This window comes from Dryas octopetala, chromosome 3, assembly GCF_963921425.1.
Source record: "Dryas octopetala chromosome 3, drDryOcto1.1, whole genome shotgun sequence".
In the NCBI taxonomy this organism is placed as follows: Eukaryota; Viridiplantae; Streptophyta; class Magnoliopsida; order Rosales; family Rosaceae; genus Dryas; species Dryas octopetala.
The window spans coordinates 8,693,151-8,720,502 of record NC_141368.1 but is presented as its reverse complement, the minus strand read 5'-3'; the positions used below and the strand labels follow the sequence as shown (position 1 = coordinate 8,720,502).

The 27,352-nt window shown below is 39.1% G+C and overlaps 5 protein-coding genes across 5 annotated transcripts; 3 read left to right on the top strand and 2 right to left on the bottom strand.

The window, feature by feature from the left end:
- Nucleotides 1–1,365: 1,365 nt before the first annotated feature.
- Nucleotides 1,366–4,977, top strand: LOC147290502 (BTB/POZ domain-containing protein POB1-like). Its single transcript, XM_086235148.1, has 6 exons — nt 1,366–1,848; nt 2,605–2,730; nt 3,027–3,148; nt 3,243–3,306; nt 3,448–3,727; nt 3,840–4,977. Exons 1-6 carry the CDS (start codon nt 1,593–1,595, stop codon nt 4,651–4,653), a joined length of 1,662 nt encoding a protein of 553 aa, XP_086091274.1. The 5' UTR covers nt 1,366–1,592; the 3' UTR covers nt 4,654–4,977.
- Nucleotides 4,978–6,188: 1,211 nt separating this feature from the next.
- Nucleotides 6,189–6,620, top strand: LOC147290501 (eukaryotic translation initiation factor 1A-like). The gene has a single exon (XM_086238110.1). The coding sequence runs from the start codon at nt 6,189–6,191 to the stop codon at nt 6,618–6,620; it is 432 nt and encodes a 143-aa protein (XP_086094236.1).
- A 449-nt stretch (nt 6,621–7,069) lies between these two features.
- LOC147290500 (CURVATURE THYLAKOID 1A-like protein) lies at nt 7,070–9,917 on the bottom strand. The gene is made up of 5 exons (XM_086238510.1): nt 9,636–9,917; nt 8,092–8,189; nt 7,801–7,908; nt 7,535–7,606; nt 7,070–7,354 (listed from the first exon to the last, which is right to left on the bottom strand). The coding sequence occupies exons 1-5, from the start codon at nt 9,778–9,780 to the stop codon at nt 7,289–7,291; spliced, it is 489 nt and encodes a 162-aa protein (XP_086094636.1). The 5' UTR covers nt 9,781–9,917; the 3' UTR covers nt 7,070–7,288.
- A 5,944-nt stretch (nt 9,918–15,861) lies between these two features.
- On the top strand, nt 15,862–17,295 carry LOC147290499 (transmembrane protein, putative (DUF1191)). Its single transcript, XM_086235151.1, has one exon. The coding sequence runs from the start codon at nt 16,241–16,243 to the stop codon at nt 17,159–17,161; it is 921 nt and encodes a 306-aa protein (XP_086091277.1). The 5' UTR covers nt 15,862–16,240; the 3' UTR covers nt 17,162–17,295.
- Nucleotides 17,296–17,878: 583 nt separating this feature from the next.
- LOC147290498 (GDSL-like Lipase/Acylhydrolase superfamily protein) lies at nt 17,879–25,490 on the bottom strand. Its single transcript, XM_086235149.1, has 6 exons — nt 25,179–25,490; nt 24,331–24,534; nt 24,108–24,240; nt 19,186–19,210; nt 18,727–18,997; nt 17,879–18,463 (listed from the first exon to the last, which is right to left on the bottom strand). Exons 1-6 carry the CDS (start codon nt 25,429–25,431, stop codon nt 18,195–18,197), a joined length of 1,155 nt encoding a protein of 384 aa, XP_086091275.1. The 5' UTR covers nt 25,432–25,490; the 3' UTR covers nt 17,879–18,194.
- Nucleotides 25,491–27,352: the final 1,862 nt, after the last annotated feature.

Sequence of the window (27,352 nt, the reverse complement as noted above, 5' to 3'; positions counted from 1 at the left end):
AGTTTACATTTAAAAAACTGAAAACCCGAAATCCGCTTCCCTTCTAAAAAAAAGCTCAAGTGTAGTAATTTTACAGTTGGTCATAACAAAGCCAATGCAGCTCTTCATTTATCCAAACATTAATTAATAAACAACATATGAAGTAAGGAATGACTGCCATAATTTGGCCACAGTAACCATTCGGTTTACAAAAAAAAATAAAAAATGTTTTTATTTTTTATTTTTTATGGCCAATGTGACTTTTTTTTCTCAATTATTTCCCAACAGTTTATTTGTCGGGATATATTTTTTTTAATTATTTATAGAGTTCAATATATAAATGTTATATAAATTAAAAATTGAGTCAAATAACATATTTCAAAAAATATTAGATAAGCGTTTGAACGCTTGAACTATTACTCAAAGGCCATTCAAATGTTGAATGAGATTTGTTTTTTGTTTTTCATAATTGTTGAATTTTCATGAAAAAATACTCTTGAATTACAACACTTTTTATGTGATATGTGAACAAAATATCGTGAATTCATAACACTTTTTGTACCCTCTCACACTAATACATGGATAATCCCACATTGTCATTGCCAATTCGCAATTTTCTTTCTTCAAGAATAGTCATCAACACTAGATAAGAGAAGTGGTATTGAAAAAAAAAACAAGATAAGATATGTGGTACTTAGAGTTAATTACACTTACACCTTTTGAGGTTTATCGTCTTTTCACATATATCTTCTGGGATTTCAAAAATTACACGTACACCTTTGAGGTTTCAAAACTATTGCATATAACCCCCTACAAGAGAAAAAAATAAAAAAATAAATAAAAATATTTGTATTGAGATTGAAACTTACACCTTGAGTAATCTTATTAGGTCATTTCACCCTTTAGCACGTATTTTTACATAATTTCTCATCATTTTTCGTCTCATTATAGAGGGTTATATGTAACAGTTTTGAAATCTCAGAGAGTATATATATAATTATTGAAACCCCAAATGATATATATGAAAAAACGATAAACATAAAAAAGTATACGTCTAATTAACTCGTGATATTTACCACTCACCAAAACCCCCCAAAGCAACATTTATTGTTGCATTACCAGTGCCCAATCCTAAATTGTCAAACGAGTCATGACTCGATGGCTCATACCATTTATTGCCTACCTTAATTGACCTGTCACAAACCCCCAATTACGTGTGTTTTCTTTGCCAATAAACTAAATAATTAAAAAAAATGTACCCAAAAAAAAAAACTGAAATTCAAACACAGCGCAAAATCCAAGTCAGATGCAACAAACAAACCCAAAAAATTAGAGAGAAATTTGAGTCACAGTAACAAACAAAACAAAAGAGGTGAGAGAGAGAAAGAGAGAGGGTCTTGTCTCGTCTGCCGCTTCAGTTATTAAGACCCTCTCCTCTTCCTTTACCTCTTCATTTCAATCAGCTCTCTCTCTCTCTGAGACTGTGTCTCCCTCTCTGTCTCACCCAAGCTCCGTCCTACCTTCTCTCTAATTCCGCCACCTCACCCCTCTAGGTCTTCTTCATCTTCTTCTTCTGGGGTTTTAGCTTTTGTCCTTTTCTCTTTTAAAACGTTATGAAGGATTTGAATACGGATCTATTCGACCCGAGAAGTACGGTCATGGACTCGGACTTCTCGCGGGCCGCCACGCCCTCCGCGGACGCCGATTTCGCCTTCGCCTTCAACGACAGTAACTTCTCCGACCGCTTGCTCCGGATCGAGATCATGGGCGACACGCCCGAGACCCGGCCCGATTCCGAGGCCTGCACCAGTATCGCCGATTGGGCCCGCCACCGCAAGCGCCGGAGAGAAGACATCAAGAAGGAAAACGGTATGTCGTTTTGTTTCGTTTTCGAGAATATATTATTCCACCAAGTGTGTGGTCGTTTTGGGGGTTTTAGGGTTTCGTGTTTAGCTGAGAGAGAGAAATGGAAGCTGGGTTCATGATCACACCAAAGAATTTGGCTTTAAACTAAGGGCTATGTTTTGTAGAACCTCGACTTTCTTAAAATCAATTTCAAGTGCAACGAACTTTTTGATTTAGCTTATTAGTTGAGGAATAATAATAATACTCGTTTATGGCCATTGCATTTGTCTCTTTGTTTGTTTGGGTACTGAGAAAATCGTGGAAATGGAAGGAAAAGGGAATTTCATATCGAATTGGGTTACTACTTTTTATGCTGTACACCTCATGAGAAATCAAAGTATTTGACTTTGTCGAGCCATATGATTGATTGCACAAGACTTACTTTGTTTGACGTTGAAACTACTGGAAACCAAAGAAAACTGAAAAGGAGGTTTTAGTTTTTAATTTCGAATTCATTTATTCAACTTGGTGTTTTGGTTGTTATTGGAGGAAAGACATGAAAGGTTCCAATTCATTGACTTTATGGGCTAGAAGAAAGCATAATTGCCGCTTCTCAGTTTGTTTGATTCCCTTTTGGTAGTTTGGGATTGTTGTTTCTGTTGTCTGGGTACTATTCAATCACATGCATGCTTCTTCTTTCCTGCTGTTTCATACATTTTGTTTGTGCATATTATGTGATTTAATGGCAATGTTGGTTAATGTTTTGGATTTGTGTTTCAGTTTTGGATCTCACTGAATGCCCCGAGGAGCAAATCTTGAACGACAACCAACCTGATATGGATGATTGCGAGGGATGTGAAAATCAAGATGAGGAAGCAGTTGCAATGGTTGAAGAATCACCTTCAGGTATTGGCAAATCTTTTCATTCGTTCATTCAGAAACATAGAAATAAGAAAATCATGCTTGAACTGAATACTGTTCTATTTAAGTGTTTCATGTTATTGTGCACCTCGATATTTCTCAGCGAGAGTCCATAAATTCATAAGAATAATGTTATCTGAGTGAAACCGTAATACTATCGTCTGAGTCCATTTGTTACATCCTTGTACCTCTTGCTGCGAGTAAAATTTACGGTCTTATCAAGAGCTATGCAGTGTAATTCCTATAATATTATCACTAACCCTGAATGGATGTTCTTGTAGGAGATGAAGCCGCAAACAGCAATGACTCAGACTGGGGAATGGATTGTTCTACAGTTGTGAGAGTTAAAACATTACACATTAGCTCTCCAATTTTGGCAGCAAAAAGTCCATTTTTCTATAAGGTTAATATCCTCTGGTTTTGTGTTCCTTTTCCTTTGCTTGCTTTTTACACTCGACGGTGTTTCTCATTTTCCCCCTTGTTGTATTATCATGCAGCTCTTTTCAAATGGAATGAGGGAGTCTGAACAGCGACACGTAACCTTGCGAATCAATGCCTCTGGTACAAAAAAGATCAGACGCTTACTATTACCTTTTATATTTAGTTCTTATTTGTGCCTTGCTTCCATGGAAACTATTAATTTATGAGTTGTTGCCAATAAAGTGACCTTACAATTGTTGTACTTATTCTTCCTGTGTACAGAAGAAGCTGCGCTCATGGAGCTCCTGAATTTTATGTACAGTAATACTTTGTCCACCTCCACAGCTCCTGCTTTGCTGGATGTGCTGATGGCTGCTGACAAATTTGAGGTTGCTTCATGCATGAGGTATTGCAGCCGGCTGTTGCGGAATTTGTCCATGACACCCGAGTCTGCATTGCTTTATCTAGAGCTTCCTTCCAGTGTTCTAATGGCTGAAGCAGTCCAGGCATTGACTGATGCAGCAAAGCAGTACCTTGCTGCCCGCTACAAGGACATAAGCAAGTAAGTTTTCATTGTTACGGGTAGTTGAACTTGATCTCTACCATATTCTTGTTAATTAATGTTGTTTGCATTTTTGGAAGGTATATTTTTGACATTCGATTATTTTTCCCAGGTTTATAGAAGAGGTCATGAACTTACCCCTAGCTGGAATAGAGGCAATTATAGCCAGTGATGATCTCCAGGTTGCATCAGAGGATGCTGTATATGACTTTGTGTTGAAATGGTCCAGGACTCACTACCCAAGACTGGAGGAACGGCGAGAGATCTTGGGTTCTCGGCTTGCACGCTATATCCGCTTCCCTTACATGACTTGTAGAAAGCTGAAGAAAGTTTTAACCTGTAATGATTTTGACCATGAAGCTGCATCCAAGCTTGTGCTCGAGGCTCTCTTCTTCAAGGCTGAGGCCCCACACCGGCAGCGAATCCTTGCAGCGGAGGAGTCTGCTACCTTGAACCGTCGCTTTGTAGAGCGAGCATACAAGTATCGCCCCGTGAAGGTGGTGGAATTTGACCTTCCCAGGCAGCAGTGTGTGGTGTACCTGGACCTGAAGCGGGAGGAGTGTGCAAATCTATTCCCATCTGGACGGGTGTATTCTCAGGCATTCCACTTGGGTGGACAAGGGTTCTTTCTCTCTGCACATTGCAACATGGACCAGCAGAGTTCTTTCCACTGTTTTGGGCTGTTTCTGGGAATGCAGGAAAAAGGGTCAGTGAGTTTTGCAGTGGACTACGAATTTGCCGCAAGATCAAAGCCAACTGAGGAATTTATTAGCAAATACAAAGGGAACTACACATTTACTGGGGGCAAGGCAGTTGGCTACCGAAACTTATTTGCCATACCATGGACTTCCTTCATGGCCGAGGATAGTTTGTACTTCATAAACGGCGTCCTCCATCTTAGAGCGGAGCTTACCATCAGACACTGACTTCTATATCATTTGGGCTGCCGAAGCAGTGCAGTAGTTTGATGTTCCCTCCCCGGAGGGAGTACGCCTGACCATTTTCTTTTTATTTGTTCGCTTGTCCTTGCTTGCTTCCTTACCATCCTTTTCCTCCCAAGTTGGAGAAGGCATTGTAATAACCAGACACAATGTAGCTCTCTGTTGGAGGCTTAAACATGATTAGAAATATCTGCTTCTCATTTCGTTGGTAATCTATTACTATGATCTCAGCAAATCTCTTGAGGTTTTATTATTAAGGATGGTATGATAATTGTAAATTACTTCATGTTCTATTACTTCTTGCTGTTACTTATTTTCTTGTCACTTTTAATTCTTTGCACACGCACCGAGTGACAATCCATCACCAATTCCATGATTTCCATCTAGTAGTAGTATGTAGTAAAAACATCCAACTGAAGGTCTGACCTTTATACACACCCAAGTAGTACCCAACTGCCCCTTCCCATTAGGGGCGGAACAACTTTTGAAAATAATAATAATAATTTAAGTTGTAGAATATTTTAATGTTCTGTACTTGAGCTTTCTATTCTTCTCATTAACCTGATCTACCATTTTCTTTAACAATAATGACATATTTCTTTGAAAAACAATGGTCACATTGTTTTATTTAAAATAAAATAAAAAGCATATAATTTTTTTTCAAATAAAAAATGTTAAAAATACTAAATTCTAATTTTTCCTTTAATCAATAGATTGAGTTGGATAACATTAACATCTCATCAGTCTATCACGTGAGAAAAATAATTTCCAATACAAGAATAACCCCCACTAAAAAGTTGGATTCTCCCTGCTAGGATCTGCTAAACTTTTGTTTTGAGCATGACACCTCATTAAAATTTGATCAAAGGCTTAAAAACTTATATTATGTATTTAGAAAAGAAAAAAAAAAAACCTTTGGATAAACTAATGGAAAACGTACGTCTTCTTCAGCCCCTCTGTATGAAAAGAAAATTTGCAGAAAAAAAAAAAAAAAGACTCGCAGAAATCCAGCCCGCAATGGAGTAATGCAACTTCATTTCAATCTTAAAATTTTATTCATAAAGAAATTAAAAATCATTTCAGTCTCTTCTTCATATGATATAAATTAGTAAAAACCCATCATTTTGTTCCTCCCAATCTCCTGCTTTGCATCAACGGACTGACTTCCATTTCTGACTCGTGTCCAAGAGTGGTGTGAGACCAACGTTTCTGTCTGTCAGTATGCCCTAGGATCAAATTTTAATGAGGTGTCATGCTCAAAACAAAAGTCTAGCAGATCCTCCGAGACCCCGGATTTGAACTCGGAATAAAATAAACTACTTCAGTTTAGTATTCTTGTTCCACAAGAAAGCTACGTGTGGATTCTATCCTTGTTCCACAAGAAAAAAGAAAAAGACAGTATAAATAAGAGAGATCCAAAAGCCAAGAACCCTTTGATACATACATACAGTGATACAGAGAGTCACTCATCACATAGCGTCAGTCTCTTTGCTTGAGAGACAAGAAAGAGTAAGTAGAAGATGCCGAAAAACAAGGGCAAGGGTGGCAAGAACCGCAAGAGGGGGAAGAATGAGGCCGACGACTATGACAAGCGCGAGCTCATCTTCAAGGAAGACGGCCAGGAGTATGCGCAGGTCCTCCGGATGCTCGGCAACGGCCGCTTCCAGGCCGCCTGCATGGACGGCACCGAGCGCCTCTGCCACATCCGTGGCAAGATGCACAAGAAGATCTGGATTGCCGCCGGGGACATCATCCTCGTCGGCCTCAGGGACTACCAGGATGGTAAGGCAGACGTCATCCTCAAGTACATGCCCGACGAGGCCCGCCTGCTCAAGGCCTACGGTGAGTTGCCTGCAAGTACCAGGCTGAATGAGGGCATTGTTGACGATGACGATGCTGCTGGTGATGATAATAATGTTGATTTTGAGGACGAGGATATTGATAGGATTTGAATTTTGGGTCTTGTTCTTTTTGAAGTTTTCTTTAATGAGTTGTTGAGTATGATTAATTTGAGGCAGTAGTTGTGGTAGTACCATATATTATATATAATGCCGTTGTTGTTATTTGATGACTAGGATATTCATATAACTTTGAGATTTTGATGGATTTCTTTGATGGGTGCAATCACTCACAAATCACACACGACTGCTAAATACATGTTTACCTCCATCCATACTCATCCTTCTATCATTGGACCATCCACAAATTAAGTTGAATTCTTTTTTCTGAAACCGTGATGTTGTTATATGCATATAGATTTTCAATTTAAACACAGCTCACAATTACAGTCGGACCTACAATCTCACTCTGTAATGACCTTCATGAAGGAGTGAACAATTTTGAAAGCATTTTCAATCGCATGCAAATGGCAAATATTAGCAACAGTTTTCCATCAGACGCATTGACATGAAATTGTCATATTTTATTCCAAAGATGAAATATGGAAGTACAGGAGAAACGATCATTCAAAGAAAGCCTATTTTAGATTACTGGATACAAATACCTCTTACAGTGGTGATACAGAACCAAAATCAAAGGATGGTGAAGAGAAAGATGCATGACTTTTTTTTTTTTTTTTGGGTCGAAAGATGCTTGAATTTTGCCACCGCAATCTTAGGATCTATTCAGTTCCAGCAATCTTCTTCTTCAATGCTTCAATGTCTGTAGCTAGTTCTTTTCTGCTCGACTGAGGTTAATAGGAGCAGAAATTGCACTTGTTAAAATTATGTAGTCTACATGCCAATATATGTGCTGTAGCCAATGACAAGTTGCTTTCAAGTGCTCAATTACAGAAAGCACATATGCTGTTATAGTTATTAAAATCATGAGCAGCATTCAAATTTAATTTGAGAGCTTTTTGACTTGCCTTGAAGAGTAGGTAACGGTAGACAAACCATCCAGTGTATCCTAGCCCTACCAACTCCAGGACCTTTGGAAGCTGATGACATAATAAAATTAATTTGGAGTGAGGAGATATACAAACAGACACACAGACACAGAGACAGCAGCAGTCTTTAAATCTAGAAAATTAACAATGCCAAACCAAATCAATGAGTGGAAAAGCATTCATCATTTCGGATATAATGAAACTGAAGAATCTAGAGGTATATGCTTTTCAAAGAAATCACTTACCAGTGGCACGGAATTGACAGCACTAACAACTGTTGAAGACAGCCACACAGTGACTATTGCCCCTCCTCCATATAGAAGTACTGTGGACTTGTTTTCAACTGCATCCCACTGATAATGAGAACATAAAGGATATCATTTTTAAACCAAATATTGTTTTCACTCCATCAAGAAAAGTCGTAAAAAAGAAAAAACTGTAGGGAGCAGAAACTTAGAAAAGGTTTATCAAAAAGATTCAATACAAAGGGCAACAACAAGCTTCTTGCAGTAATATAGTGCCAGCGTATTTCATACCTTCTCCTTCAAGTCTGAAAAAATTTCACCAGCGTCAACGGAAGTGGATGTCTCTTCTGAAGATGATGCTCTGATCTGAAGAGAAGGCCTCCGGGACTCTTTGAAAGATAAACATGCTTACTTAAGCTTATAGTTTTCATTCATTTCAAGCAGTTTACATAAAGACAAACGAATTGAAAATAAGAGCTCAACTCCAAAATATCCAATAAATAGTGAAAAGCAATAAACAAAAAAAGGGTAAAGCAATAGTCATGCTTATGAATTGCACTTCAAAACCGTAGAAACAGCCAAGATGAACTAAATAATTAGGACCAATCAAGTTTAAGTTCTGCCATACTGAAAAAAGAAAGAAAAAAACCACACTCCAAAAGTAAACATCATCTTCATGTGTGTGTCTTGTATTTCATGCATGTACTCAAGAGCTGCAATAAATCTTGAGCAATTTATGTGATTAGGACATTGGTCCATTGAAACTCCTACTCTATTTGCCACTGATTCTTTTTTCACAGTACAGGGCACTAAAGTCCCACCCCTATCTCAACAACCATCAAAGAAACATGATAGGCATCAACTCGGGTGCACTAGCGTTATTCCCACTTCATAATATGAACACTAAGGTTTACATCTCCTGTCATTGACTCATTAGCTATGAAGGTATGTGAAGTGGAATTGGCATATATGGAGGGGAAAGCAAGGAAAGTTAAAACGACTGTTGTTAGTTCGTTCACTTGCAATGCACCATACCAACTACAAGCCTACAATTATTAAGTGCCTACTGCCTAGATTTATACATAGATGTCTAAGAATCCAAAAGCACCGACATTCCCAAAATTGGCACCCTCAAAGTCTATTGAGACTGATTTCCACATGAAACTAAAGACAGAATTTTGATTTTTGCAGGCGCGTAATAAAGTAAGAAGTTTCTATCACTATTATTGAACTTGATTAAACTCAAATACATTGATTCCTTCTTGTAACTTCGGCTTACCTTCATTTTCTGTCTATAAAGCATATCCCTCAGATTCCTCCTAATCATTGCCTCTCAAATAATATTTATGCCATCAGCACATAACAGCAGACAATTATGCTCATCTCAATCAACACCCTACTTACAAAAAACGAACAGAAAAGTTCAAAACCTGTGCTTCAAGAACCAGAAGCAAGATTTATGACCCTTATCACTTATTTACCTTTCCACTACTTCTGTTAGTATGAGAAATAAAGGAAAACAAAATAAAACACAATCAAAATTCTTTATAAACTATTTCAGTTCCCAAAATCATAAAAAACTTGAGCAGAGCCAAATACTTCAATTAAACCCAGTCGGCTGCAACTAGCTGACAAATTCATCAAGACCCACATAACTAACTCTCAAATAAATCAAAACCCCAAACATTCCCTCTCCCACATTTTCTCAGCAACCCAACAGCTCAAAATTGCAAAAAACGCTTAACTTCAACAGCTCAAAATTGCAGAAAACCCCACAAAAACCAACCAACCAAAAAAACACAAAAACCAACACACATGCTTGAAAATTAGCGTACCCGAGAAGGCTTTAAGAGAAAAGGAAGATGGGGAGGAGGAGAAGCGAGGAGGGAGGTAAGGCAAGGCAGAGCAGCGAGCAGGTTTGGAGGGGACACGTGGTATGAACACGGCAGTGGCCGCCATGGAAGAAGCTGTCGCTGCCATGAGATTGAATACACTTGAACGCGTACCGAGTCTGAGAGAGTCGTATCCTCAGCTGCTCTGCTTTTTTGGGGTCTGACTTTGTTGATTGCTTCGTTTGCGTGCAAAGATTTTTTTTACTCCCAAGTGTTGGGCCTTGGTTTCTTCATTCATTATCCTTTGGTGGTGGTACTACTTCCACAGTGTCGTCGGAGAGCTTGACACGTGGACGAATGAACCTTTTTCATTGGATGATTCCCTATCTGAAATCCACGTTTGAGGTCTCTCTTTCTCAAGCTCAAAGCATAATGATCTCTTTTTCTCTTTCCAAATTGTCATAGTTGTTGATGATTTACAATCTAAAAAGATTGCCATGCAAATAAACCAAGGGTAAAAAGTCGATTTGGATTCTTCTATACTTACCTATTATAGTATTATGCACCTCTTAGGCCTTCCACTATGGTAAAGCCATTTTTTGTGACCCAAAACCCATTTTGGGTCACAAATAGTGCTGTGACCCAATTCTTCCATTTATGGTGCTGTGACCCATTTTGGGTCACAGTGTTTTATACATATTTAAAATATGTCTAATATTGATTAAGTGATATTTAATTGATAATTTTAAATTTAAAGTATAATAAAAATGATTCTAGTGATCTTATTTTAATGAGATCTTTAAAATAAGGTCAATATTGAATATATTTAAAATAAGAAAATTTCATAAATTAGACAACATAAGCCTTACAACATCGGGACTTCAACAACCACAAACAAGAAAAACAACACGATGATTTAAAGGAAAAACAAGTACAACATGATCACTAAAAGGAAAAAAAAACAAGAACAATACGATGATTTAAAGAAAAAACAACAACAACAATCATAATGAGAACAATATTGACGAACCATGATCCAGGTCGTCAATATGTTGGGGCAAGTGGTGGGTTCCCCTCTCGGATCCAGATGTGCTCAATCAAATTAGTTTTTAGGGATTCGTTGACATTTCGGTCCCTAAGCAAATTCCGACGAACATTCATCTCAGGTAATGATGATGGAGCGGCACCGGTCGGACATGGTTCTACACCTTCGTATTCAGCTTCTGCCCTTCTAGTGCTCGCTTCTGGGTCTATTGGGTCATCCCTACCGTCATCCTCAGGGCGCTCATCCTCCACGATCATATTGTGCAATATTATGCACGCCTTCATGATATACCCAAGCTCAATCGGACGCCAATAACGAGCAGGTCGTTTTATAATCTGCCACCGGGCTTTTAAAATTCCGAACGCCCTCTCCACATCCTTCCTGTATCCCTCCTGTCGAGCGGCAAACAACTTATGGTGGGGAAGAACGGGACTGTGCAATGTAGTGATAAGAGTTGACCATTGAGGGTAGATCCCATCTGCAAGAAAGTATGGAATGGTGTAGTCTATCCCATTCACAGTGAATTTCACCCTGTGGTTTCGGCCGGAAATCATATCATCAAAGAGATGAGAACAGTCCAGCACATTGATATCATTATTCGACCCAGGTATACCAAAATTTGCATGCCATATCCACGTATCGTACCCAGCAACGGCTTCAAGGATAACTGTTGGGACACGATAATGCCCACGGTACACAGCTTGCTCGGCCATTGGGCAATTTTGCCATACCCAATGCATGCAATCCAAGCTACCAATCATACCTGGAAATCCTCTACGGCTCCCTTTTCGCAAAAGTTTCCTCAAATCGGTCGGAGTAGGCCTCCGGAGATACTCTGGTCTGAAGACGTCAGTGATGGCTCTCACGAACTTCAAGAATGATTGTCGTATGGTGGTTTGGCTAATGGTCATTGACTCTGAGACCAAATCATATGGAATGCCATATGCCATCACCCGCAGTGCTGCAGTCACCTTTTGGTGAGGTGTGCAACCCACTCTACCGACGGCATCAACTGTTGGCCGGAAATACTCATCCTGGAGGCAGACCGCTTCGAGAATTCTATTGAATAGCGGTTGGTGCATGCGGTATCGCCTGCGGAAAGTCACGGTGTCCTCGATTGGCGAGGGGATGAAGTAGTTGTCCATGAGACGTTCGTGGGCGGCTTCTCGATTCCGGTGTGTGTACCGGCGATTTGAAGAAGTACCGCCATGCCTTGGTGTACCGGCGACGACGGTATGACCCATTGACACAATCAACTTACCCACCATCTCCCTTCCATCCTCTTCCCTATCCCATTCAGCATCAGAGTCCGAAGACGAGGAGGAGGATGAATACACATAAAAAGTATTCATTTGGGTGTTTATGGAATGAGAAATGATCCTGAAATAAGATTGAGTGTAACATGGTAAATATAGTGGTATTTATACTGAAACCACTTGCATTTGAGATAAGGAATGAATGGTCCACATTCATTTGCTTTATGATGGTGTAGTCATTTCATGCATCAGTCTTATCTACTGTAAAGCATGCATCAGTCTTATCTACTGTAAAGCATGCATCAGTCTGTGGTTAATAAGGGAGAATCCAATGTTGGGTGGAAATGCAAACATTAATTGAATAAATAGCAAACCATGACTTAAAACAAGATTGACGTTCAAATTAAAGGATACAATTAAAGAGCAAACATAATTTAAAACAAGATTAACATTCAAACTAAAAAACACAATTAAAGAGCAAGGTCTAATTCTAATTATTAGGCGGGTACCCCTGGTTTGAGTGAGTGAGGTTGGAAAGATCCGGGTAGTATCCAGATGGAGTGGACTCCGAATGGTGGTTAGCACGCATTTGCCTCCTTGCAATGACTTCAGCCATCTTTTGCTCCCAATACATCCGTTGCCCATCATTCATTTTGGAGAGGTCTTGGCCCATAATATTTTGTTCTTCCCATTCTAGCTGCCTCTCGATCCTCATCATTTCTCTTGCTTCCTTTGCGGCGTCTCTTTCACTCCTTGCACGCTCTCTGTCAACTCTCGTTTGTATGAAAATCCTTGAATTTTCATTATAATGATCTACTGCCTCAACCATATGAGTTTGGACGGGCTCGGCTGCCTTGGCCCGTTTTGCATGGTTTCTCCCTGGTGGCCTTGGCCGCGAGGAACCGCATGGTTGGAATGGTGGTGGGTTTTCGTCCTCGCCAAGTGGTATGACTGGATCGGTCTCCTCGGGATCATCATCGGCGGGAGTGTCGGCATCGTCGGTGGCGGGGGTCTCTGAATCACTAACCCGAACAGGAGCATGAACGGCAGCATACTTTGCACTTTCCTTTATTTTTTTCCAAATGTGCACCCATGGAAACTTGAATCCAGTCTTGTTTCGAAAGCCTTCAAGTGCTTGCGTAAACTACAATAATAAAATAAAAATAAAAATATATAAATTTTCTTGTGGAAATGCAAACATAACTTAAATAAATAGTAAATTTGCTACATTTATAAACAAAACAAAAACCATAATCATACAAATATATAAATATGCTTGATAGATAAACAAAATAGTGAAAATACAATATAATAATATCATTATACAAATATGCTACATTTATAAACACAACCAAAAATAATCATACAAATATATAAATATGTTTGATACATATACAAAACAATAAAATAGTAATACCATTATACAAAGTATGCTTCATTTATAAACAAAACATATAATAATTATACAAATATATAAATATGCTTGATAATTGGATAAAACAAAAAATAATCATGCAAATATATAAATGCATAAAAACTTACCACATTGGCATCATTTGCACCGCTTGCACGCATTCGCTCGGCCTCCAATAAGCAAGCATAAAATTTGTTGCAATCACGCGCAATATCTTTGAATCGTGCTTTAACACCGCCAACCTTACGAATTGTTTCACCCCCCATGTTACGCTTGAAAATTTCATAAATTTGTTCCCAAAGCATGGCGGCTCTAATTTGGGCACCAAGACAACCGTCGGGAGACCTCTCTATGGCCGATCTGGACCGTTGATTATCAACGGTCCATTAATCTCAGCCGTTGATCCATTTCCGGCCCATCTAAAAAAAAAAAAAAAAAAAAGCCAAAACGCAGCAGCCGTTGATCACCAACGGTCGGCCGATCTGGACCGTTGGTGAGTATCCCATTCAGCCACGCGTCAAGGAACGAAGGAAGGCAGCGCTGCAACCGAGTTTGCTTGCGTCAGCCGACACCTGCGTCAGCAACAGCAACCGCTCGTCAGCTTTGTCAGGCGCGGGGCCCACCTCTCTCTTCAGCCCAAACCGGTTTCTCTCTCCTTCACGTGGGCTTAAAGTTGATTTGGGTCACAGTTGATTTTGGGTCACACTGAAACACACATTTGGGTTACACTTTGGGTTACACCCTCTTTTGGGTCACACAATCCGGCAGCATAGTGGAAGGCCTTACATAGAAAAAAGGGAAATGAATATGTGTTCAATTATAATTGGTTTGTAAAATAAAGTGACTCATTGCATATATTCATATAGGATTAAAGAGATTATTTAGTAGCACAGTCGTGTATATGAATCAATTTTGAGCACTGGTTAACCACATGATCAGACAGCCATACTTAAGAGTTTGAGTTGACCCAATTCAAATTGGACCTCTACTTGAAGTTCTTTTTTGGGTCTGAATCCAACCATAGAGCTTAAGCATCAGAACTAGTAGAATTTTATAAACCAATCCAAAAAAACCCAATTTACATAACTATGGGCTTCTTTACAGCCCAGGGTGGGGTGGGGCTTGGGTTGTTAATGAACCATATGTGCTCCACTACACCAACCCAATTGACCCGGCCCAAAAACCTTATAGGTCCGAGATTCACTGTCTTATATTATATTGTCTTATAAGTTGACCCACTAACACGACAGCTTTGATGACAGACGCACCAGCTCACACTCTAATCAAAGCCGGCCACATAATGATAATTGACCTATTAAGTTATTAACCAACTATCACTATCACACGTATATATAGTCAAATGACACTTAACATTATAGTAAGACAAAACAAATTATTATTATTTAATCACTATAGCAATGACCATTTTTTTTCAATTAGATTAAATGTCCAAAATTATATTAAACGTCACGAATCTGCTCAATAAGTTGAGCATGAGAAATTCTTAAATGTAATGAGCATATAATGCTCTTTTCACAATAGATTATGTGACTAATATGTGAGAGAATGTGGCAAAAGAAACTTTGTATACACCCATTTTACTTAAGAATTTCTCGTTGAGTATAATAATCAGTTGATAACCCTTTAAAATCGAGCGTCATTTAAATACTAAAATCTTGTTATTGTCATATGTTAGGTTATAAAAAATAAAAAATCTTTTGGAGCAACAATTTGTCTTTCTTAAAAATTTTAATTTCATTATGCACAAAGAATTTCGTATACTATTTCTTTGTTTATTCATTATTGTGGTTGGAACCAGACCTATTCCTTATTTAAGGACGGTACAAGTCATGCCTTGAACCAAAAGCACTACAAAGGCCAACTCAACTAAATAATATCATCAACAAAACCATTGTGAAACCAGGGGCAGGTTCTCTTGTACAGTTGTATAATGTATCAAACTATAAACCTTTACACAAAAGAATTGGGAAGGTATATTAGTATATATATGCAGCTATATGCACTATGAATTTATACCCTCTGAATCATCTATGGGACCTTCCATTCATTTTTTATTTTTTAAAATTTCTTTGAGCCAATCCAAGGGGCTTCCCAAACCACTTGCCTAAAATAGCCCTCAATTTTAGGCTTCAGAGGGTCCAGAGCTTCTGTCTTCCCCTGTGGAACTATAGCCCTCCAAGTCCTCCTTGACACCTCTGCCATAAGACAAAACCAAGTCACTCCCTCTCTTTCCCTCACCAACTAACCCAACTGACTAGGAACCAAAACAAAAACAAAAATAGTAATCAATAAAATAACAACTTAAACAACTCTTAGAGGACCCCTTCTCATTTGGTGCCACTGTAGCATTGACTTTCCATATTCATAGAATACAATACAACAACAAGAACAACCAGACCTCTTCCAAATTCCATATTCAATTGCCACATTTTCACCTCACCCTCCCCCCTCCAACACATCCCCAAATGCCCTCTATTTCCTAGGAAACTCCAAGAAGATCGTAACGATGAACAGATAAGGATTTGAAGAATTCAGACTTGGTCAGGCTGATCATGTCATCATTCTGAAGGGCATTCATTTCTTGATGTGATTTTGGTTCACCTTCTCAAAAAACTAACCCATATCTTCAATTCTTGGTCCTGCATCACATCACATGCTGCAAAAACTTTGATCCCACACGGATATATTGTTGTTTATTGTATTTGAGATTGTGGGTTTGATTCGATTTTTTTTTTTTTCTTGTTCATGATCACTTGGTAAGAATTTTCCTGCTATGAATTGTGGGAAGTTTGTATAATATAGGAGCTTTAATGGGTGTGGCATACAGATGGCTATATATGACTGCAATTCAAGAATTTAAAGGGTGGTATTGATGGAGTTCTTCTTCATCTGGCTCATATTTTCTCTGTCATTGTCATCAACATTTGTGCAAGCCTCACATGGCTATGACCCTGAGTCCTTGACTACTTTCTTCCATGATTATGCAAATACCAGTGTGAGGAGCCCTCACACCGGCATGCTGTACAACATTTCTCTCCCGGCTAATTTCTCCGGCATGGAAGTTTCATTTGTTAGGATCCTTAGTGCAAAGTTTTGGAGTAGAGGAGTAAATCTCACTTGGTTTTATATACCACCAAGGGTTGTGCCAATGCCTTATACCAGAAGGCTAGCTATAGTGTTTGAGAATTTAGGCAATTGGTCTTCACTTTACTATCAAGTGTCCAATTACACATTGGTTGCTCCTGTGGTGGGCTTCATGGCTTATGATTCTCCGAATGCAACTGCAATAGGCAACCAGAAGCTCAATTTCAGTACCTATGGTGACCCCATTACAATCCGCTTTCCTCATATTGATGTGCAAGCAAAAAATGTGACACCACAATGTGTCCAATTTGGTGATGGTGGGAGCTTTGAGATCAAGAACATGACTGAGGCAAATGAGTGCATTACACATGGTCTAGGCCATTTCTCTGTTGTTGTTCCATCTCCTCCGGTGCCAACACCATCGCCAACACCATCGCCAATGCCAGCGCCCACGCCAAAGATGAAAGAAAGGCATCACCGGAACCTACGGAAGATAGAACTTGTAGCTGGGATTTTGGGGTTGGTTTTACTGGGTTTGCTAATGATGGTCATATTGAAGTTAGAGATGAGGAGGAGGAAAATTAGAGCAATGGAGAAGCAGTCTGAAAAAGATGTGGCCTTTGATACATTTTGGGTTGGGAGAAGTAAAATGCCTTCTGCATCAATGACTAGAACTCAACCATACCTTGAAAATGAATATGTTCCATGACTTCAATTGCAAATTAGTTCTTGTGTATTTTTTTCCTTTTCATCCCAATTTGTTTTAGTGAAGTTACCTTAATATTATGAACTTTAGACTGATGACAGAAACAGTTTAGTTCTTGTGGCATCTCTCCCACTTATTTCCGATTATTTCCTGCAGGATGGGATGCACATAATCTGTTTGCATGTCTGTTTCTCTATGCGCATCCTCGGCTTTTGGGGTCCAGTGGTTGTCTGACACTACCAATATGGTTGTCGCATCTCTAGCTCTGGTGGTACTATAAGTGAGAGAGACTTGATTTTTTACTTTTCTGCCAAATGGGTTTCTGCAAAAACTGGTTGGTACTTTTGCAGTCCACTTTAAACAAACAATACTTATGCATGCAGGTTTGATTGGCTAAAGTAGGGTTTAGAATGGGCGGCAGCTTGGCTATTGTGCCTAAAACATGCATCAGATATGAAATGTAGAAGACAAATCAAAGGTTAGTTGAGCAGAATATGATTTGCAGCACTTGAAAATTGAAAACTAGCTACTACATTATATATAAGCCACTAAGCCAATCAATCACTACCGAATAATATTCTTCCTTGTGCAAAAAGACGAGACATGGTTTAATATATAGTTTTGTAGCCTATCTCCATCAGTGACCAGTGAATACTAAAATAAAAAGTGGAAGATTCCACAGGGCAGTTTTTAGAATAAACTCTCAGTGTGAACCAAGGAATCTTATTGATTAGTATACAAATGTAGTACACTAGTACAGATGGAAAATGAATAAATAAGCTTGTGAAACCAATATTTTGGAGCTAATTTACACATACACAATAATGCCTCACTGATGCACCAAAAGTTCATGGTGGAAAAAAAAAAAACCAGCATAATGAATGGTAGTACTCTTTTTGCCATGTTTCCTTAGAAAACAAAGTCACATTATTGAAGAATGAGTTTTTGTTGCTTTTGAATAGACAGCTTCAACTTATGGAGGCAGAGACGAGACAATTTTTGTTGTCTAATCCATTGTTTGGAAGAAAGGGATTGCTCAGCCTATAGGTTTGAGGTCACAGAGCTGCTGAAGGGGAAAAGGAGGATCAAAATAAGTGCCATTGAGGATAGCAAATGTAACAAGCTTGTTTGCAGCTTCTGTGGTATGGACTCCATCCCAGCTTACATAGTTGTATGGGTCATCACATGCTGTTGCAGTCACAGTGCTCCCATTGATCACCTTTGTATTTCCACAGAAAAGTTGAGGATCAAAATTGTAGGCACCACCCCCATATCCACAACATGATTTGGTACCATACTTGAGCCCTGTTTCATAAAAAAAGAAAACTAAATTTAGAACATAAAATATACATATATGATAGGAAGTATACGGAAATGTTATCTTTTCCAGAGCTTTTTGGAAGTCTATCATGTTATGTTACTAGACTCCGAATCTGAACAATTGATCTGCTACAGTATGGTAATATACAACATCTTAGATATTTGAAAAGAGATCATTACCCATTATGCGCCCATATATGTATTTGTAGCCCAACTAAATAATAAAACCTTGGTTGAGAGCTATATACCATAAGATGTGGGATGTCTGAAGAGCTCTAGCAAAACTGAGGAGGTGTCCACATAAATGAGGGAAGCATTAGGGAGAGAGCCTCTAGTTTGGCTGAGTGTCTCCTTCAACAAGTTGTTGTAGTCCACCACCGCATTGTTGTAAGAAATCAAGCATCCAAACTCATCAATGTCTGAACTGTCTTGAGCAAGATTCACCAAAAGTGATGGATAACACCCCACTGGTGCTAGATTAAGCACCAGAAATACACTCCCTCCCAAGTCATACAGCTCCTAGAAATTTTGAAAAGCAATATAAAAAGCACTGTATAAATGACATAATATATAGTCTGCACTGAACAAAATGGGCTGTCTTTGATGGTCTAGCCCAATATACAGTGAGGCTTTCTTTGATGGAGTAGAGACCTATTGACATTTTGAGCTCAAGGCAAAAATAGTATGAATTGAAAGTAGTCACTCACCCTGATGGTCCAAGCAATTTGGGAGTGTAGAAACACATAAACATAAAATAGACAAGATTTAGAGTGGTTTAGCAAAGAGGCCAACGTCCACTGTAGAAGCTGATAGCTATTATTCATGAAAACTCAGATATGAGATTTTCCAATATATAGAATACAATCACCAATTCAGAGAAGAGAAGCTCAAGAGCCACCAACATATTAATTACATATTACAGTTCCCAAAGAGACCTTATCACTCCCAATATTACAGCTAGCCGCCTTAGGATTAAATGACAAACAGACAAGGCAGTGACTGCCTATATTGGGCAGAGTAATTCCAATACTAGCAGAGTAATTCCAATACTCCCCCTCAAGCTGAAGCGAAGATATCAATCGAGCCAAGCTTGGATAAGATGGCTTGAAAAGGTGCTGATGGCAAACCTTTAGTGAAAACATCAGCCAATTGCTCATGGCTGCGGACGAACACAGGTTGAATAACATTGGATTGAACCTTTTCGCGAACAAAATGACAGTCCACTTCGATGTGTTTGGTTCGCTCATGAAACACCGGATTAGAAGCTATGTGCATCGCAGCTTGATTGTCGCAGAACATATCAGCTGGTTGTGAGGGCTTGTACCCCAAGTCATTGAGTAAGGCCCGAAGCCAGATCAGTTCGCTTGTGGTGGATGCCATTGCTCTATATTCTGCCTCAGCGCTAGAGCGAGCAACTACACCCTGTTTTTTGCTTTTCCAAGTAACTAAATTCCCTCCAACAAAGGTGCAGAACCCGGTTGTAGACTTTCGCTCAATTGGACATCCAGCCCAATCTGCATCACTATACCCAACAATACGAATATGCTCATTTTTCTTCATCAAAATTCCTCTTCCTGGACTTCCTTTCAAATACTGAAGAATTCGGTCTACGGCCTTCATGTGATTGGTTCTTGGAGCATGCATAAATTGACTGACTTTGCTCACTGCATAAGTGATATCAGGGCGAGTAACAGTGAGGTAAATTAGCCGACCAACCAATCTTTGATATTGACCTATGTCAGTTAACAGGTCACCATCCAAATTGAGTTTGGTGCTACTATCACAAGGATTATCCACTGGCTTTACACCTAATTTCCCAGTCTCTTGTAATAAGTCTAATACATATTTTCTTTGGTTGAGATGCAAGCCTTTCTGCGAATAAGCAATCTCAATTCCAAGAAAGTATTTTAGAAGGCCCAAATCCTTAATAGCAAATTTGGTATGAAGAACAGATTTGAGATGAGTTATTTCTGCCTGGTCACTTCCTGTAACAATGAGATCATCAACATACACCAAAACAATTGTAATACCTGATGATTGTTTCTTAACAAACAATGAAGAATCAGCGCCACTTCTTTGAAACCCTGTACTTGTAAGAGTTGCGCTAAGTTTGGAATACCAGGCGCGAGGTGATTGCTTAAGCCCATAAAGGGCTTTATTCAACTTGCAGACTATGCCTTCTTGAGACTCTTGCAGATGACCAGGAGGAAGGCGCATAAAAACCTCTTCTTCTAGCTCTCCATGTAAAAAAGCGTTTTTTACATCCATTTGAAACAAAGGCCAGCTGTGATTGACAGCAACAGATATAAGAACACGAACACTGTTCATTTTGGCAACTGGAGCAAAAGTTTCCTTATAATCGACTCCATAGGTTTGGGTGAAACCCTTGGCAACAAGCCTTGCCTTGTACCTTTCAATTGATCCATCATTCTTATATTTGATTTTAAATACCCACTTGCAGCCGACTGGTCTCTTTCCCTTTGGTAACTTGACAATTTCCCAAGTATTATTTTCTTTGAGGGCTTGAAGTTCCTCCTTCATTGCATTTCTCCAAACCCCATGCAAGTTTGCTTCGTGAAAGCTAGTAGGTTCTGACATCTTTGAGATATTGCTCAAAAAAGCATAATATGATGGTGAAACCTTATCATAGCTCAAGTGGCTTTGAATTGGGTGCACTGCAGTATGATAGGTAACGTAATCATTCAACTTTGCTGGCTGTGTATGTGGTCTAGATGATCTCCGTGGGCCAGCATCCTCTGATGTGCTAGGGATGTCAGTGATAGTTAGAGATGACTCATTAACTTGTGGTGATGCATCTCGTGAGGTAGCAGAGACCATTGGAGCTTCATCATTTACTGGATTAAGAACTTCAGTTGTATCTATGATAGGAAGGGTAGCTGAATCAAGTGAGAACTCCCCCTGAAACAGATCCTTATTTTTCTGAAAATAGGGTTCTTCCTCAACAAAGGAGACATCTCTGGAGATAACCATCTTTTTCTCCTTTGGATTATAGCACTTGTACCCTTTTTGTGTGGAAGAGTATCCAAGGAATACACATCTAGCTGCTCTAGGATCAAACTTATCACGATGTGGCGCTTGAATATGAACATAACACAGGCAACCAAAAATTCGTAGATGAGCCAAATCAATCTTCCTATTTTTAAGAACTTCCATAGGAGACTTGGAGCCAAGAACACGGCTAGGTAGCCTGTTTATCAAGTATGCAGCAGTAAGAACCCCGTAAGACCAATAAAGCTTTGGGACATTCATTTGAATCATAAGAGATCGAGTTTTTTCCAAAAGATCTCGATTCTTCCTTTCTGCCACTCCGTTCTGTTGCGGAGTTCCCACACAGCTGGTCTCATGAATGATTCCATGATCAGATAAATAATGAGCAAGATTGCTATTCATGTATTCTGTCCCATTGTCAGATCGTAAGGTCTTAATGTGAGAATTAAACTGATTAATGATCATGTTGTTAAAACTCTTAAAAATTGCAACAACTTCTGATTTAGACTTCATCAAGTACAGCCAAGTAGCGCGAGACCAATCATCAACAAAAATTACAAAATATCTAAAACCATCAGCAGAGTTAAGTGGAGCCGGTCCCCATAGATCTGAATGGACTAATTCAAATGGTTTGCTAGTGGCTGACAGAGAGGAACTAAATGGAATTCGAGATTTCTTAGAAAGGTGACATACTTCACAACTGCGAGTTTCAGTATTCATGGAAGGAAAAAGATGAGATAAAACTCTACTTGAGGGATGGCCCAGTCTCTTATGCCACAAGTCGTTGGCTTCTAAGGTCTTCACTTGAAAAACCTTTGGATTATTGGGGGTTGTTTGCAGCAAATAGAGACCATTAGAATAGACGCCCTTACCAATCTTCTTCCCTGATTTCCGATCCTGAAAAACCACACAGTGAGGAGAAAAAATCACATCACAATTGAGCTCATTTGTGAGCTTTCCAACTGATAGAAGTTGTAACGGAAATGAGGGAATGTAAAGGGCTGCAGAGCTGATTTGGGAGTCAAAGAAGTTGAATTTTCCATGACCCACAATAGGAACAGAAGTGCCATTAGCGAGAGAAACAGATTGACCATTACTTGTATGGTTGAAATTATGAAGGCATTTTTTGTTATTTGTCATGTGGTCTGTAGCTCCACTATCAATCACCCAAGTGTTAGCTCTTGTAACAAGATATGCTAATGCAGTAAGAGAGGCATGAACAGTACCTGGGGCATGAGCACTAGAAGAAGCACTTGAAGGTGAGTTTTCATTCTTACTCATTTGTTGCAGCAGTTGTGTAAGTTGCCCAATTAAAGCAGATGTATTTGAAGATCCTTGTTGAGCATGAGTGTTTGAAGACACTTGATGAGCAACACTATCTGTAGCCATGTTTGATGTCCTTTCAGTAGTAGACTTAATATCCCTTCCAAACTTTGGCTTTAAGTGTGGATGAAGGATCCAACACTTGTCCTTGGAGTGCCTTGATTGGTGGCAGTAGTCGCATACAACATTAGTTCTTCGCCCTTTTACAAAGTTGTTATCTCCTTTCCTTTTATCAGCAGAAAAAGCACGAGCATCTGAGGTTCCAGAGGGAGCTTTAGAGTTCATCACCATTTTTCTGACTTCCTCTCGCTGAACCGTTGTGCAAGCATTGGAGAAGGACGGCAGCTCAGTACTCATGAGAATATGGCTTCTGAGATCTTCATATTCTGGATCAAGGCTAGCAAGTAGCTGAAATATTTTATCCTCCTCTGCTCTTTTCAGAAGGATTGTTGAATCAGTAGTGTGAGGCCTATATAGATCAAGCTCATTCCACATACTCTTTAATTTTCCAAGATGTTCAATGAAGGACTTTCCATCTTGGGAGATTCCGGCTATGTCTTTCTTTAGTTGAAAGATCCGTGCCGCATTATTTTGGTGACCATACATTTCCCTAACAGATTCCCAAAGGTGATGAGCAGAATCAGAATAGCTAAAGATTTCTGCAACTCGGGGCTCCATAGAGTTCAAAATCCATGACATAACTAGTTGGTCTTTAGCCAACCAGTCTTCATACTTTGGATTTTCAACAGCTGGCGCAAGAATCCTTCCATTGATGTGCCCAAGTTTCGATTTCCCTCCAAGAGCCAAGGTAACAGCTCTTGACCAAGGGAGGAAGTTGAGCCCATTAAGCAAAATAGAACAGAGGCGCATGTTTGAGTTAACCTCAACCTTTTCTTGTTCGTCACCCATTAGATTAAACAAGAATTGTTAAAACAAGACAGAAGTTTCAGGATTGAAATTTCTGCTCTGATACCATGTAGAAACACATAAACATAAAATAGACAAGATTTAGAGTGGTTTAGCAAAGAGGCCAACGTCCACTGTAGAAGCTGATAGCTATTATTCATGAAAACTCAGATATGAGATTTTCCAATATATAGAATACAATCACCAATTCAGAGAAGAGAAGCTCAAGAGCCACCAACATATTAATTACATATTACAGTTCCCAAAGAGACCTTATCACTCCCAATATTACAGCTAGCCGCCTTAGGATTAAATGACAAACAGACAAGGCAGTGACTGCCTATATTGGGCAGAGTAATTCCAATACTAGCAGAGTAATTCCAATAGGGAGACTACTTGAGGAAGGTATTGCTTCACTCCACCTATACCAATGGCTCCTAAATTGGAGGTGAAATCATTTTGGCCAATATAAAATGTGTAGAGTGATTTCCCAAAAATATCCGGGGAAGGAAGTCTCTCCGAATCTAGGCAACAACAATCAAGTCAAGGGTATATTTGTCATTTAACATAGTAATATGGAAATGTGAGTTACATATTCGAATTGACATACTCACCTTGTTTATTATCAACTTGGGTCTTGAATGCCTTCATTTGGTTGAGCTGGATGGCTAGAGAGAATGGGCTGATTCCAGTGACAAATAAGGAAGTGTTTGGCAAAAGCACAGTGGATGCCAATGTGGCATAGTTGGCCCCATGTCTATAATCAGACCCAATTGATTGCAGATATGGGCTTAGAAATGGCAACCCTAGACCTTGAGCTGCCAAGTTGATCAATAACATTCATATAATTAGGGTAGATATTCCTTGTTTTTATTTTTAAGCATAAAATCAGAAATATACATAGTAAACCCAACATAATTTTGTTAATACCCAACACAATGTGCCCGACTTACTCTAAAAATTTTCCACCAATAAATGATAATTGAGACATTGCAAATGTGTCTTCACATCTACATCATCTGTGATGTAAAGGAAGACTGAGAAAGACAAGGACTAGTGGACTACTGCAAACTTTGTTCCAGCTTGGAGTCTTTGTCTTCTGGTATAAAGTAGCCTAATAAAAACAACCATACTGAGTACTGAGCTAGCTGTTATGGTAGGGCCTCCCATATCCTAGAGGATGATGATGAGGAAAAATATCGAGCAAAAATGACAAAATTGCTGAACAAATCACGCAATAAAATGTATGAAATGTATCTCCAACAGGTGAAAATGTGATTAGACAAAAAGGGTTGGTTGTGTTTGCCTCCTTAAGTAACCAAGTCTCTGTTTTGCTGAGAAAGAAGTGGGAAAGCACAAGAAAATGGAACCAAACACACTACATATGAAGCCTACAACATTATAGAACATATAACCATTAACATCTTTACCCATTAAAACAAGAAATGAAAGAAATATTTACCCAAAAAATCAACAATGAGCCTCCCATCTGAAGCCCGGCCAACAGGTCTCTTGAAGTAGGTCATGCCATTGGGCCCTGACTGGGCCGGAAAAGCTGCCCAAAACCCACCTGTGTCTGAATTGGAGTCACCAAAGTTGAAGATTGCCTCAAACTCACATTTAGAATGACTTAAGCAACTTAGAGTTGCCACCATTGTCACCCATACCAGAAAAAGCTTCTGGAGAAGAGAGGTTTTTGTTAAATACACTCCCATTTTCTCAGCAGCTAGATGAGTACTATGCTAATTAAGCTTTTCTCAGTGGGAGCTGATACTCACTGTGTGAAACACAAAGCATTATACAGAAGTTGAGATGCATGAAATTTAGCATCATGTGTTGTCGGTCATGCTGTGCATTGTCCCCACGTAGGTTGTTGCCATTGATTGACATATATGTCACCACTTTCGATTAGGATGTTCCGTGAATCCGATGTGCCACCTAAGTGGGGAATTAACGTATTCACTTGAATCGCCTTTTTTATTATGTTAAGGTTTAAAATTTTGAAAAATGTTATGTTCATTAGTGTTATTGATATATTGAAGACTTTTCGATTAAGATAAAATTACATTTTGAACCATATTTTTTAGACTAAAGGGATTGTTTTGGATTATTTTGAGGTCTAATACTTTACACTGACAACTAGTCATAAGTTATAACCTACCATCTCATTAAAGTGTTTGAATGTGATTAACTAGTGATAAACTGATAATAGATTTTGGATTTAATTAATATTTGTTATCATGATGTAACATTTGATCTACTCTTCTCCATCCTTTTGGGTCGATTCCAAGTCGATTTCTATCTCAACCAACACTTTCTTTTCTTTAACACTCCAACTCTTTCTCTTTCCCACCCCAAATTCTCACTGCTCTCATTACATTTCACACACCTAGACTTTAATAGTGCTGCTATTGTGCCACGTGCAATCTCTATTGATATACTAACAACTGTGCTTATTACAAGTAAAATTTATGATATCTATTAATCAAATGCGTTATAGCACTGAGTGAGTGATCGTATCATAAATATTACACATGGTATGATTGCCCTTCAAGACTTTCTCTTCACACACTTTGTGTGAAGATGAGATGACCCAAACAATATCAAGCCCAATTTGGTCCAAAACTTTCATCCTTATAAAAATCACTGGCCCATTCCCAACAAACGGCCTGTTTTTGTTTAGTACAGGACTGGTTTGTGGTTTCATACTTTTTTGGTTGGCCTTTTGGCCTCCTCGCAGCCAAAAATAAAAAATAGAAAAGTTAAATTAAATTAGATAATTTAGATCCAATCTTGATTCTCAATCGGTTGCTTCAAGACCACGTCAACTGGGCCCCCATAAACGTGGCATGGTAAAGCCATGTGCCTGCAAGACACGTCACCTTGTCGGTAAGGAACTAAGGATTAGCTTTATTGCCTCGCCTGATTCACCCCGCCATCAAAATCTTAGAAAAAGAGACCCCGTCAGATCCCTTTAATCACGTGTCCCTTTCCTAGTCCACCGCAATAACCGCATCACCGTTGATCCAGCCAACGCATCATGGGCCCGCTTTTTCTCTGACGTGGCCGTTCTGACGCGTTCGTCACAACCCCATTAGTCACAGTCACATGAGCCATTGTGGCGCTCGTAAGAAAAATCTTCATTTGCATTTGTATATTAATTATGATTATGAAATGGTGTCAGTTTGTGTCAAGGATCCCATTAGTATGCACTTTTAAGACATTTTAAGGTGCACCTTGAAGCATTCATTGGTGGATTTATTGAAAGTGGATCTTATGGCATTCGAGAGCGAGCCTTGAGATACCTTAAAGTGCACATTTTGACAAAAGAGATGCAAAAACCTTATATTATGATATGCAAAGTTTTACATCTCTACTCTCAACAATCAACATGGTTCTCCTCATTTAATTTGTGGCATCACTATTCAGCTTAAACCACGCATATAAGCAACATATAATGGATAATGTACATAGAAGCCCATTTAACTACCGATCTGGAGACATGGATCCATATTCTAATGCAGTAGGAAAAATTGGAACATGCATCCAACCCACCAAGGGAGGATCCATGTTCAGAGGTAGGGGGTCGGGCAACCCCCCAACGCCGGCGACCTTTCTCCGGCGAAACCCCAAGCC

Excerpts from the sequence above, each read along its gene's own strand:
- LOC147290502 (XM_086235148.1), top strand. The coding sequence starts at position 1,593 with ATGAAGGATTTGAATACGGATCTATTCGACCCGAGAAGTACGGTCATG. Across the intron at positions 1,849-2,604 it reads AGACATCAAGAAGGAAAACG|TTTTGGATCTCACTGAATGC; the intron begins GTATGTCGTTTT and ends TTTGTGTTTCAG. Across the intron at positions 2,731-3,026 it reads GGTTGAAGAATCACCTTCAG|GAGATGAAGCCGCAAACAGC; the intron begins GTATTGGCAAAT and ends ATGTTCTTGTAG.
- LOC147290499 (XM_086235151.1), top strand. The coding sequence starts at position 16,241 with ATGGAGTTCTTCTTCATCTGGCTCATATTTTCTCTGTCATTGTCATCA.
- LOC147290498 (XM_086235149.1), bottom strand. The coding sequence starts at position 25,431 with ATGGGAGTGTATTTAACAAAAACCTCTCTTCTCCAGAAGCTTTTTCTG. Across the intron at positions 24,535-25,178 it reads GCTCATTGTTGATTTTTTGG|CTCAAGGTCTAGGGTTGCCA; the intron begins GTAAATATTTCT and ends TCAACTTGGCAG. Across the intron at positions 18,464-18,726 it reads CAGACATCCCACATCTTATG|GGCTCAAGTATGGTACCAAA; the intron begins GTATATAGCTCT and ends TTTATGAAACAG.
- LOC147290500 (XM_086238510.1), bottom strand. The coding sequence starts at position 9,780 with ATGGCAGCGACAGCTTCTTCCATGGCGGCCACTGCCGTGTTCATACCA. Across the intron at positions 8,190-9,635 it reads TTCTCTTAAAGCCTTCTCGG|AGTCCCGGAGGCCTTCTCTT; the intron begins GTACGCTAATTT and ends TATCTTTCAAAG. Across the intron at positions 7,909-8,091 it reads TTTCAGACTTGAAGGAGAAG|TGGGATGCAGTTGAAAACAA; the intron begins GTATGAAATACG and ends TCTCATTATCAG.
- LOC147290501 (XM_086238110.1), top strand. The coding sequence starts at position 6,189 with ATGCCGAAAAACAAGGGCAAGGGTGGCAAGAACCGCAAGAGGGGGAAG.